This window comes from Epinephelus lanceolatus, chromosome 4 (genome assembly GCF_041903045.1).
Source record: "Epinephelus lanceolatus isolate andai-2023 chromosome 4, ASM4190304v1, whole genome shotgun sequence".
Lineage (NCBI taxonomy): Eukaryota > Metazoa > Chordata > Actinopteri > Perciformes > Serranidae > Epinephelus > Epinephelus lanceolatus.
In genome coordinates this window covers 49,789,622-49,803,620 of record NC_135737.1, presented here as the reverse complement: position 1 = coordinate 49,803,620, position 13,999 = coordinate 49,789,622, and the positions used below count along the sequence as shown (strand labels likewise).

At 42.1% G+C, this 13,999-nt stretch overlaps 1 protein-coding gene across 2 annotated transcripts in view; it reads left to right on the top strand.

Moving 5' to 3' along the window:
- The window catches only part of LOC117262189 (uncharacterized), a 53,796-nt gene extending 47,782 nt beyond the window's left edge, over positions 1-6,014 (top strand). For both annotated transcript variants that reach the window (XM_078167461.1, XM_078167460.1), the window contains exon 6: positions 4,508-6,014. In XM_078167461.1, the coding sequence (XP_078023587.1) occupies positions 4,508-5,300 (793 nt within the window). In that variant the 3' untranslated portion in view covers positions 5,301-6,014. The remainder of the gene's footprint in view (positions 1-4,507) is intronic.
- The last annotated feature ends 7,985 nt before the right edge of the window (positions 6,015-13,999 follow it).

The following is a 13,999-nucleotide window of genomic DNA, read 5'->3' as shown; positions in this document are numbered from 1 at the left end:
TGAGTGTGTTAACTCTGAGATTAAGGACACTCTGAGTGTGTTAACTCTGAGATTAAGGACACTCTGAGTGTGTTAACTCTGAGATTAAGGACACTCTGAGTGTGTTAACCCTGAGATGAGGGACACTCTGAATATGTTAACTCTGAGATGAGGGAAACTCTTGAGTGTGTTAACCCTGAGATGAGGGAAACTCTGAGTGTGTTAACCCTGAGATGAGGGACACTCTGAGTGTGTTAACCCTGAGATGAGGGAAACTCTGAGTGTGTTAACCCTGAGATGAGGGAAACTCTGAGTGTGTTAACTCTGAGATGAGGGACACTCTGAGTGTGTTAACCCTGAGATGAGGGACACTCTGAGTGTGTTAACCCTGAGATGAGGGAAACTCTGAGTGTGTTAACCCTGAGATGAGGGAAACTCTGAGTGTGTCAACCCTGAGATGAGGGACACTCTGAGTCTGTTAACCCTGAGATGAAGGAAACTCTGAGTGTGTTAACTCTGAGATGAAGGACACTCTGAGTGTGTTAACTCTGAGATGAAGGACACTCTGAGTGTGTTAACTCTGAGATGAAGGAAACTCTGAGTGTGTTAACTCTGAGATGAAGGAAACTCTGAGTGTGTTAACTCTGAGATGAGGGACACTCTGAGTGTGTTAACTCTGAGATGAAGGAAACTCTGAGTGTGTTAACCCTGAGATGAAGGAAACTCTGAGTGTGTTAACTCTGAGATGAAGGAAACTCTGAGTGTGTTAACTCTGAGATGAGGGACACTCTGAGTGTGTTAACTCTGAGATGAAGGAAACTCTGAGTGTGTTAACCCTGAGATGAAGGAAACTCTGAGTGTGTTAACTCTGAGATGAAGGAAACTCTGAGTGTGTTAACTCTGAGATGAAGGAAACTCTGAGTGTGTTAACTCTGAGATGAAGGAAACTCTGAGTGTGTTAACCCTGAGATGAAGGAAACTCTGAGTGTGTTAACTCTGAGATGAAGGAAACTCTGAGTGTGTTAACCCTGAGATGAAGGAAACTCTGAGTGTGTTAACTCTGAGATGAAGGAAACTCTGAGTGTGTTAACCCTGAGATGAGGGAAACTCTGAGTGTGTTAACTCTGAGATGAGGGACACTCTGAGTGTGTTAACCCTGAGATGAGGGACACTCTGAGTGTGTTAACTCTGAGATGAGGGACACTCTGAGTGTGTTAACCCTGAGATGAGGGAAACTCTGAGTGTGTTAACTCTGAGATGAAGGAAACTCTGAGTGTGTTAACCCTGAGATGAAGGAAACTCTGAGTGTGTTAACTCTGAGATGAAGGACACTCTGAGTGTGTTAACCCTGAGATGAAGGAAACTCTGAGTGTGTTAACTCTGAGATGAGGGACACTCTGAGTGTGTTAACTCTGAGATGAAGGAAACTCTGAGTGTGTTAACCCTGAGATGAAGGACACTCTGAGTGTGTTAACCCTGAGATGAAGGAAACTCTGAGTGTGTTAACTCTGAGATGAGGGACACTCTGAGTGTGTTAACTCTGAGATGAAGGAAACTCTGAGTGTGTTAACTCTGAGATGAGGGACACTCTGAGTGTGTTAACTCTGAGATGAGGGACACTCTGAGTGTGTTAACTCTGAGATGAGGGACACTCTGAGTGTGTTAACTCTGAGAGGAGGGACACTCTGAGTGTGTTAACTCTGAGATGAGGGAAATTCTGAGTGTGTTAACTCTGAGATGAGGGACACTCTGAGTGTGTTAACCCTGAGATGAGGGACACTCTGAGTGTGTTAACTCTGAGATGAGGGAAACTCTGAGTGTGTTAACCCTGAGATGAGGGACACTCTGAGTGTGTTAACTCTGAGATGAGGGACACTCTGAGTGTGTTAACCCTGAGATGAGGGACACTCTGAGTGTGTTAACTCTGAGATGAGGGACACTCTGAGTGTGTTAACCCTGAGATGAAGGAAACTCTGAGTGTGTTAACCCTGAGATGAAGGAAACTCTGAGTGTGTTAACTCTGAGATGAAGGAAACTCTGAGTGTGTTAACTCTGAGATGAAGGAAATTCTGAGTGTGTTAACCCTGAGATGAGGGACACTCTGAGTGTGTTAACTCTGAGATGAAGGAAACTCTGAGTGTGTTAACTCTGAGATGAAGGAAACTCTGAGTGTGTTAACCCTGAGATGAAGGACACTCTGAGTGTGTTAACCCTGAGATGAGGGACACTCTGAGTGTGTTAACTCTGAGATGAAGGAAACTCTGAGTGTGTTAACCCTGAGATGAAGGACACTCTGAGTGTGTTAACTCTGAGATGAGGGACACTCTGAGTGTGTTAACTCTGAGATGAGGGAAACTCTGAGTGTGTTAACTCTGAGATGAGGGACACTCTGAGTGTGTTAACTCTGAGATGAGGGAAACTCTGAGTGTGTTAACCCTGAGATGAGGGACACTCTGAGTGTGTTAACTCTGAGATGAGGGACACTCTGAGTGTGTTAACCCTGAGATGAGGGACACTCTGAGTGTGTTAACTCTGAGATGAGGGAAACTCTGAGTGTGTTAACTCTGAGATTAAGGACACTCTGAGTGTGTTAACTCTGAGATGAGGGACACTCTGAGTGTGTTAACTCTGAGATGAGGGACACTCTGAGTGTGTTAACTCTGAGATGAGGGACACTCTGAGTGTGTTAACCCTGAGATGAGGGACACTCTGAGTGTGTTAACTCTGAGATGAGGGACACTCTGAGTGTGTTAACTCTGAGATGAGGGACACTCTGAGTGTGTTAACTCTGAGATGAGGGAAACTCTGAGTGTGTTAACTCTGAGATGAGGGAAACTCTGAGTGTGTTAACTCTGAGATGAGGGACACTCTGAGTGTGTTAACTCTGAGATGAGGGACACTCTGAGTGTGTTAACTCTGAGATGAGGGACACTCTGAGTGTGTTAACTCTGAGATGAGGGAAACTCTGAGTGTGTTAACTCTGAGATGAGGGAAACTCTGAGTGTGTTAACTCTGAGATGAGGGACACTCTGAGTGTGTTAACTCTGAGATGAGGGAAACTCTGAGTGTGTTAACTCTGAGATGAGGGAAACTCTGAGTGTGTTAACTCTGAGATGAGGGACACTCTGAGTGTGTTAACCCTGAGATGAGGGACACTCTGAGTATGTTAACTCTGAGATGAGGGACACTCTGAGTGTGTTAACCCTGAGATGAGGGACACTCTGAGTGTGTTAACTCTGAGATGAGGGACACTCTGAGTGTGTTAACTCTGAGATTAAGGACACTCTGAGTGTGTTAACTCTGAGATGAGGGACACTCTGAGTGTGTTAACTCTGAGATGAGGGACACTCTGAGTGTGTTAACTCTGAGATGAGGGACACTCTGAGTGTGTTAACTCTGAGATGAGGGACACTCTGAGTGTGTTAACCCTGAGATGAGGGAAACTCTGAGTGTGTTAACTCTGAGATGAGGGACACTCTGAGTGTGTTAACTCTGAGATGAGGGACACTCTGAGTGTGTTAACTCTGAGATGAGGGACACTCTGAGTGTGTTAACTCTGAGATGAGGGAAACTCTGAGTGTGTTAACTCTGAGATGAGGGAAACTCTGAGTGTGTTAACTCTGAGATGAGGGACACTCTGAGTGTGTTAACTCTGAGATGAGGGACACTCTGAGTGTGTTAACTCTGAGATGAGGGACACTCTGAGTGTGTTAACTCTGAGATGAGGGAAACTCTGAGTGTGTTAACTCTGAGATGAGGGAAACTCTGAGTGTGTTAACTCTGAGATGAGGGACACTCTGAGTGTGTTAACTCTGAGATGAGGGAAACTCTGAGTGTGTTAACTCTGAGATGAGGGAAACTCTGAGTGTGTTAACTCTGAGATGAGGGACACTCTGAGTGTGTTAACTCTGAGATGAGGGAAACTCTGAGTGTGTTAACTCTGAGATGAGGGAAACTCTGAGTGTGTTAACTCTGAGATGAGGGACACTCTGAGTGTGTTAACCTTGAGATGAGGGACACTCTGAGTATGTTAACTCTGAGATGAGGGACACTCTGAGTGTGTTAACCCTGAGATGAGGGACACTCTGAGTGTGTTAACTCTGAGATGAGGGACACTCTGAGTGTGTTAACCCTGAGATGAGGGACACTCTGGGTTTTCAGTTCCAGACAGAGAGGTAAGTCAATCACCATGGCAACTGACTCTGTGAACCTAATCTGCTTGCTGGCAGGTTTTCTTTAAGAAACCCTGACTTCACCCTGTCTCCTCCCTACTGCCAAGCCCAAAGCAAGCTGGCAGACACACATGGGTTGTTCATATGTAGGAAATGTGATTGATATCGAGGCAGAATTAATTTATAATGACACACTCGGTTGGTTGCAGCTCTGCAGTTGTAAAAGTCTTCTTTGTTCTGGTGGAGAAGTTTGTTTTTGTTTTGTAACGAGGATGACAGTCATTTTTTTTTATGACAGTACATCATTGTGACTTCATAATGAATCTCCTCCGTCTTGTCTCCACTTCCTGTCTCAGGTGTGATAAATGTGGCGAGGGTTTCACGGGAACGTGGGCTCTGAAGACCCATATGCTGGTTCACGGCATGGAGAAGCCGTTCATGTGCGACCTGTGTGGGAAGACCTTCTTCTACAACTGTCAGCTGCAGAAGCACCAGCAGCTGGTCCACAATAGCAACAAGGATGGACAGGCGGCCGGAGGTGTGGCGGGTAGACGGCGACAGGGCGCGGTTAAGCCCTACAGCTGTAAGATCTGCCTGAAGAGCTTCAGCACCAACACCACGCTGAGGACGCATGAGAAGAGCCACGCCGAGAACAAAGAGTTTACCTGCGACACCTGCGGAAAGTCCTTCCATCTGCGCCACCTGTACCTGTACCACATGAGGCAGCACAGCGGCGCCCGGCCATACGTCTGCAACGTCTGCGACAAAGGTTTCCTGCTGACATGGCAGCTGAAGCAGCACGAGCTCCTGCACACTGGCGTCAAACCTCACAAGTGTCAACAGTGTGGCAAAGAATTCAGGACTCCGCAGAACTACCACCGCCACCTGCTTGTCCACACCGGAGAGAAGCCCTACGAGTGCGTCGTGTGCGGCAGGAAGTTCAGGCAGTCCAACCAGCTCAAGTCTCACATGCAGATCCACACCGGCGTCAAGCTATACGCCTGTGAGCGCTGCGGCCATGGCTTCTCCGACTCACGGCAGCTGAAGAAACACCGCTGTGGAGAGGACTTCCAGAGCAGTGAGCCTGGCGGCAGGCGCAGGAAGCAGAAGAACGCCTTCCCCTGGACCGAGGGCTTCACGCACGAGTGACATCATCAATCGTTAAGTCACACGGGTCTGTGTGTTAGCTTAGCATAAAGACTTGAGGTGGGGAGAAACTGTTAGCTTAGCTTAGCAGAAAGACTGGAGGCAGGGGGAAACTGTTAGCCTAGCTTAGCAGAAAGACTGGAGGCAGGGGAAAAGTGTTAGCTTAGCTTAGCATGAAGACTGGAGGCAGGGGGGAACTGTTAGCTTAGCTTAGCAGAAAGACTGGAAGCAGGGGGGAAACTGTTAGCTTAGCTTAGCATGAAGACTCGAGGTGGGGGGAAACTGTTAGCTTAGCTTAGCAGAAAGACTGGAGGCAGGGGGAAACTGTTAGCTTGGCTTAACATGAAGACTCGAGGTGGGGGGAAACTGTTAACCTAGCTTAGCATGAAGATGACTAGCAGGGGGAAACTTAGCCTAGCTTAGCATGAAGATGACTAGCAGTGGGAAACTGTTAGCGGGGCTCAGTCCAGAGTTCTGACTGATAAAACCAGAGACGTGTTTCTTGTATCGATCCAGAGACATGAGATAAATATGTTTAACTATTCCTTTAAATGAATCTTCTTTACTTTTAATATTTGAAAACAAAAAACAGACTTTAATGAAACAGAAGATAATATTGTTTATAGTTTGACTGAAGAAGAAAGAACTTTGACTTCTGTTTGTTTAAATGTTTCAGCTTCACTGTTTTACTGTTGAATTAAAGGGCTGTTACTCAAATGACCTGTCTGTCTGTCTGTCTGTCCACACAAACACACTGGAGGACAGTCAGTCTTAGTCTTGCTTAGTCTTGTAAAAACTGTTAACAGTGGGATGTCAGTAGCGTAGTGGATAGTGCCGGCGCCCCACTGTACAGAGGCAATGCTTGGCTGGGCTAGGGGTAGGGTTAGGGCATGTCACCCCCCCCCCCCCCCCCTCTCTCCATTTCACACTGTTCTGTCAATTAAAGGCAAAAAGCCCAAAAAATAATCTTTAAAAAAAAAAAAAAAAAAACGTGGTGGAAAGTAGTAGAGTACTGAGATTGAGTATTCAGGTACTTTAACAGAGCATTTATACATCACTACATGTATCTAACAGTTATATTGAAGTCACATCACACACAGTAACATATATATAAAGATATATTATTACGACAACAAACGTTTTGTATATAACATGAAAACATTTTGTAAAACCATCTCATAACAGAAACTCTTCCTGTTGGCACATGATCAGTTCTGTCACTGACTTGCCAGGGGCAGCAGTGAGCCTCTGCTCCGTCCGCTCTGCTGGAAATTCAAAAGAAGAAGAAGGAGGAACTGCAAAGCATAGACGTACTGTATATACCAGAGATATTGGATAGTGCGAGATACCCCACTCAGCTCACTTCCTGATTCAGTGACGTCAGCGCCACGCCCCCGTAGGAGACTTGCGGCAGCTCTGAATGTATTGTCGTCAATGAGGAAAATGAACGTGATCACAATTTATGGTCAATTCTTTCGCCCAGTAGTCACTAAAGTAAATATTGGGTTCATTTTCCACAAGCCACACATCTTACCAACATTCTGACACTAAAGCTGCATTTTTCATCCGCACAGATCAAGAGAAAATTAACTTTGTTTGAGCCCTGTCCGTCTCAGAAAACAAGTTCTCGCGAGATCTTGTGATCTTGATAAACAGGCGGTAAAATCACAGTTAGCTTACAAACAGTTATTTACCGCTAGTAATAAATAAAAAATGCCCAAGCATTGTGCAACAATAGGCTGCAATAATAGGAAGAATGTATTTTCATTCCACCTGCTTCTCGATCCGCATACACAGACATCCACAGAGCCTCTGTTCAACACGGTGGTGGGGAGCATAGACATATATACGTAGACGCCGCATCGAGCACTGAGCCGTACGTCAACGTTGCCGCCATATTGGATGTGACAAGGCTGCGCTGTAAACTAATACAAGTGAATGGACTTAATTTCATAAAGCACCTTCCTTCAAAGAAATTTACGTTAATGCCTCTCGTTTATTCATTCACACACACACTAATATACTTGGGAACCAGTTAGGCACCAAAACAATGTATTTGATCTTCTCAGATGGCTTTTAACTGATTTTCAGGCGATTTGGTTTGTTACAAACGGCACACATGTAGTTATGATACAGGATGCTTTCGTACATTAAAAATACAGGATTTCATGCTTTAATACTTTCTGCAGATAGCAACAGCATGTTATTTAGGTCACAACACAGTTCTTTTATTCACCTCAACCCCAGAGTGGGATATATATATATATAGATATATATATAGTACAGGCCAAAAGTTTGGACACACCTTCTCATTCAATGCGTTTTCTTTATTTTCATGACTATTTACATTCTAGATTCTCACTGAAGGCATCAAAACTATGAATGAGCACATGTGGAGTTATGTACTTAACAAAAAAAGGTGAAATAACTGAAAACATGTTTTATATTCTAGTTTCTTCAAAATAGCCACCCTTTGCTCTGATTACTGCTTTGCACACTCTTGGCATTCTCTCCATGAGCTTCAAGAGGTAGTCACCTGAAATGGTTTTCCAACAGTCTTGAAGGAGTTCCCAGAGGTGTTTAGCACTTGTTGGCCCCTTTGCCTTCACTCTGCGGTCCAGCTCACCCCAAACCATCTCGATTGGGTTCAGGTCCGGTGACTGTGGAGGCCAGGTCATCTGCCGCAGCACTCCATCACTCTCCTTCTTGGTCAAATAGCCCTTACACAGCCTGGAGGTGTGTTTGGGGTCATTGTCCTGTTGAAAAATAAATGATCGTCCAACTAAACGCAAACCGGATGGGATGGCATGTCGCTGCAGGATGCTGTGGTAGCCATGCTGGTTCAGTGTGCCTTCAATTTTGAATAAATCCCCAACAGTGTCACCAGCAAAACACGCCCACACCATCACACCTCCTCCTCCATGCTTCACAGTGGGAACCAGGCATGTGGAATCCATCCGTTCACCTTTTCTGCGTCTCACAAAGACACGGCGGTTGGAACCAAAGATCTCAAATTTGGACTCATCAGACCAAAGCACAGATTTCCACTGGTCTAATGTCCATTCCTTGTGTTTCTTGGCCCAAACAAATCTCTTCTGCTTGTTGCCTCTCCTTAGCAGTGGTTTCCTAGCAGCTATTTGACCATGAAGGCCTGATTGGCGCAGTCTCCTCTTAACAGTTGTTCTAGAGATGGGTCTGCTGCTAGAACTCTGTGTGGCATTCATCTGGTCTCTGATCTGAGCTGCTGTTAACTTGCCATTTCTGAGGCTGGTGACTCGGATGAACTTATCCTCAGAAGCAGAGGTGACTCTTGGTCTTCCTTTCCTGGGTCGGTCCTCATGTGTGCCAGTTTCGTTGTAGCGCTTGATGGTTTTTGCGACTCCACTTGGGGACACATTTAAAGTTTTTGCAATTTTCCGGACTGACTGACCTTCATTTCTTAAAGTAATGATGGCCACTCGTTTTTCTTTAGTTAGCTGATTGGTTCTTGCCATAATATGAATTTTAACAGTTGTCCAATAGGGCTGTCGGCTGTGTATTAACCTGACTTCTGCACAACACAACTGATGGTCCCAACCCCATTGATAAAGCAAGAAATTCCACTAATTAACCCTGATAAGGCACACCTGTGAAGTGGAAACCATTTCAGGTGACTACCTCTTGAAGCTCATGGAGAGAATGCCAAGAGTGTGCAAAGCAGTAATCAGAGCAAAGGGTGGCTATTTTGAAGAAACTAGAATATAAAACATGTTTTCAGTTATTTCACCTTTTTTTGTTAAGTACATAACTCCACATGTGCTCATTCATAGTTTTGATGCCTTCAGTGAGAATCTAGAATGTAAATAGTCATGAAAATAAAGAAAACGCATTGAATGAGAAGGTGTGTCCAAACTTTTGGCCTGTACTGTATATATACATACACAGTATTTATATACTGTATAAACACAATATACACAATACAAAACACAGTATAGCATATTATGTATAGCACACCTTTGTGCACATATTCACTTTTCCACCAGCTGTGCTGCAAATATCCCCTGCTGCTCATCCTTCTGTATCTTTTTCAAATTATCTTGACCACAGTCCCATTTTCATAGTTATAATACCAATACCAAAATTAATTTCAGTGTTTATGTAAATATTGAAAATGTTTTTTTTACTACTTTTGAGGGATCACAGCAGTCAGTGTAATAAGAATAAGAACAACTTAATTAATCCCCAAAGGAAATTTCAAAGAAGTCTGTAAGATCATCTATTTAACAAAGAATTATTAAGTCTGATGGCTGTGGGTATAAAAGAGAGTGTGCGTGTGTGAGAAATAAACTCAATCAACAATCAAGCTTTTTCTTTATTAAAATATATTAATACATTTATTAATGTGCTATACTATGTTTTGTATTGTGTATATTGTGTTTATACAGTATATACAGTATAGCCTACATATATATATATGTGTGTGTATATGTGTGTGTATAGCTATATCTATATCTATATCTATATATATGTATATATCCATCGCACTCTGGGGTTGAGGTGAATAAAATAAGTGTGTTGTGACCTAAATAACATGCTGTTGCTATCTGCAGAAAGTATTAAAGCATGAAATTCCGCATTTTTAAGGTACGAAAGCATCCTGTATCATAACTACATGTGTGCCGTTTATAACAAACCAAACCGCGTGAAAATCAGTTGAAAATTCAGTGAGTTATTCTATTTTACTTGTGCATACAGCTCCTTCCTCAATAGAAGTGAATGCACTGTGGAGGCGAAGCGAGACCCATCCAAGATGGCGGCCGGCGAGGACGCGCTCAGGCACTCGATGCAGCATCTGTGTATATATGTCTATGGTCTCATGTCTCTTAAACCAGAGATATTGGATAAAGGAGATACCCCACTGTAGGCCTTTTTTTTTTTTTTAATCCTTTATTAATAGACTTGACATTGCATTACATTAAATGCAATTATAACAACGTATTGCAGAACATTGGATGTGTATTCATAACAACGCATTGTTGATTAACATGTTGCTACTCTGTAACATTCTTCAAAAAGACATTAATAACATGTAAAATGACATAACTAAAAAGAAGATAAAATGGACCAAAAGGAACAGAAAATAACTCATATGCTAAAAACATAAGAAGGAAAAGAAAACATGTACCAACAATAAGGTGTATGAGGGAAAAACTATACCATATGCCGAACAGCCTCATCAGTTTTGTTACATATCACACATTTAGATCATTCAATAGGTACATAGGATTTTACCAATTATTTGAGAGGTCTTAAAAGCTTTCTTGTTTTTAGTTATTTTGGAGACAAAAGCAAAGAGATATTGTAATTCGACTCGAAATAAATTTATGTTAGGTTTAGTCTGAGTGATTCTAGATTTATGAATGTGAAACTTGCCAGTAAGGCAAAAGGAACAAGTGTAGAATAGATGAGAAATCGATTCGCTTTCAGCTTTACAGAAAGAGCAAAGTGGAGAGACATCTGCTTTAAATTTATGCAATAGTTCATTACAAGGATAATACCTATGTAAGATCTTCAGATGGACTTCTTTTATTTTGTTTGGTAAAAGGAACTTATGATGGTCTGTCAAAACTTTTTCTGCTGAGATAACGGGAAAAGTTATTTTCCATAATAGAATAGATTTGGGAAAGCAACTCTGATATGAAGTAAGTCTTTTTCTGATATGCAGATTGCTACACATACCACCCGAAATATCTTTTCCTCCAATTAAAAGCTTGGGGATTTCTGAATTCAAAGAACCATATATTACTGCATTTTGGATAAGGAACAGTAACTTAGGAGATATACTTTTAATAACATTGTTATAATCTTTTCAAGAGAAATTAATACCTTTGTTCTGAACAAAGTTTTCATATGTGTAGGGGTTACCTCTATCGCTAAGTACATCTAATACAAAGATTATGTTCCTATCAAACCAGTCTTTCTTGAATATGGATTTGTTTCTGGAAAGTATATGCTGATTGTTCCAAAGTATGCATGAATGTGGAGAGAAATTATGTTTGAAGGCAATCAACCAAGCTTCAAGAGCTTGTTTGTGAAAGTTAGCGAGCTTGAGGGGCAGTTTATCATATTTATAATTACAAGAGAGTAGAAAACTCAGACCGCCACACATATTAAACAACAAATTAGGAATGTAGAACCACTGACAGTTGTTCTTAGCCAAACACTGCTTAATCCAATTAATCTTAAAAATCCTATTAATAGTATGGAAATCTATTGCATTCAATCCCCCATCAGAGTAGATCCTGATGCATGTTTTTCTTTTAATATACTCTGTTTTGTTTTTCCATATGAACTTGAAGAGGAGAGAATCGATTGCTGCACATGTCTTCGGGTCAACATAAAGAGAGATGGCAGGGTATACTAATCTTGAGATACCTTTAGCCTTTGACAATAGTACACGACCTTGAATAGTAAGGTCTCTTTGCAACCAGGAGTTAAAGATTTTTTTTGCTTTTTCTATTTTGGGTAAAAAATTGTTGGAAATTCTATCAGGGGATGATTTAGTTATTGAGATACCAAGATATTTAACTGATTTTTTAACCTCTATACCACTTATTGATGTCTTAGCAGTATCATGTACTGCTAAAATTTTGCATTTACTCTGATTAATTGTAAGACCTAAGGCTTTAGAGAAATTCTTTAATGCCTCTAATATGACTGGGACTTGAATATCATTTTTTTAAAAGAGACAAGTGTCATCAGCTAACTGACTAATAATTAAATTATTCTCACCTATTTTTATGCCTTCAATATCAGTGCAGTGTACAGTGTATAAATTGAGAAGTTCAGCGGTGATTAAGAAAAGAAATGGGGATATTGGGCACCCCTGTCTAATGCCTCGTTTAATATCAAAACGTGGTGAAGTCCCATGAGGTAAAGAGACACTACTGTTAATGTTGTTATATAGATTGTGAACTATTTTTCTGAAATTTCTCCCAAAGCCAAAATGGAGTAAAGCTTCATTTATGAATGGGTGTTCCACAGTATTGAAAGCTTTGTAAAAATCTAAGAAAAGTATAATTGCTTCATTGCTACCCCACTGTAGGCTTATCCAATGTTAAGAAAACGGTTACTCTTCCTGTCTCCTAAGTGGGCGTGGTTAACTCTCCCTCCAATCAGAGCCTGCTCCCCCCCCCACCACCACCACAGTGTTGAACAGAGGCTCTGTGGATGTCTGTGTATGCGGATCGAGAAGCAGGTGGAATGAAAATACATTCTTCCTATTATTGCAGCCTATTGTTGCACAAAGCTTGGGCATTTTTTATTTATTACTAGCGGTAAATAACTGTTTGTAAGCTAACTGTGATTTTACCCCCTGTTTATCAAGATCACAAGATCTCGCGAGAACTTGTTTTGTGAGACGGACAGGGCTCAAACAAAGTTAATTTTCTCTTGATCTGTGCGGATGAAAAATGCAGCTTTAGTGTCAGAATGTTGGTAAGATGTGTGGCTTGTGGAAAATGAACCCAATATTTACTTAAGTGACTACTGGGCGAAAGAATTGACCATAAATTGTGATCACGTTCATTTTCCTCATTGACGACAATACATTCAGAGCTGCCGCAAGTCTCCTACGGGGGCGTGGCGCTGACGTCACTGAATCAGGAAGTGAGCTGAGTGGGGTATCTCGCTTCATCCAGTATCTCTGCTTAAACTGACAATGCTCGCTCATCGCTCCTAGCGCTAGCTCCTGACATTTTTTCCTAGGTGGGAGGGGCTAAACAGCTAGCAAAGTCAGCTAGATAAGATAACTAGCAGTAATTTAAGAGACTTCGGACGAACCCTTGGGACGGACCCTAGACGCCGCATCGAGTGGGTTTGCCCGCTGCTGCGATACGTCAACGTCGCCGCCATATTGGATGTGGCAAGGCTGCGCTGTAAACTAATACAAGTGAATGGACTTAATTTCATAAAGCGCCTTTCTACAAAGAGATTTACGTTAATGCCTCTCGTTTATTCATTCACACACACACTAATATACTTGGGAAACAGTTAGGCGCCAAAACAATGTATTTGATCTTCTCAGATGGCTAAGATAAGAACTTTATTAATCCCACACAGGAGCAATTCACCTTACATCAGCTATAGAGAACAAGGTAGTGCCGGAAAAAATACATCATATATACATATACATATGTACACCAGCACCCTCACACATTGCCCTCATTCCCGTCACACTCGCACCCCGCCCCCCTACCTATACTCATTCAATCCCAAACATGCCATTAACTCAGAACACTGACATTATAACAGTACATTTACTGCAGGGTCGCTACAATGTATATATATATATATATATATATATATATATATATATATTTGATGCATTTTTTCCGGCACTACCTTGTTCTCTATAGCTGATGTATGGTGAATTACTCCTGTGTGGGATCAATAAAGTTCTTATCTTAGCCATCTGAGAAGATCAAATACATTGTTTTGGTGCCTAACTGTTTCCCAAGTATATTAGTGTGTGTGTGAATGAATAAACGAGAGGCATTAACGTAAATCTCTTTGTAGAAAGGCGCTTTATGAAATTAAGTCCATTCACTTGTATTAGTTTACAGCGCAGCCTTGCCACATCCAATATGGCGGCGACGTTGACGTACGGCTCAGCGCTCGATGCGGCGTCTACGTATATGCTGCAAAGTGGCACACCGTTTTTT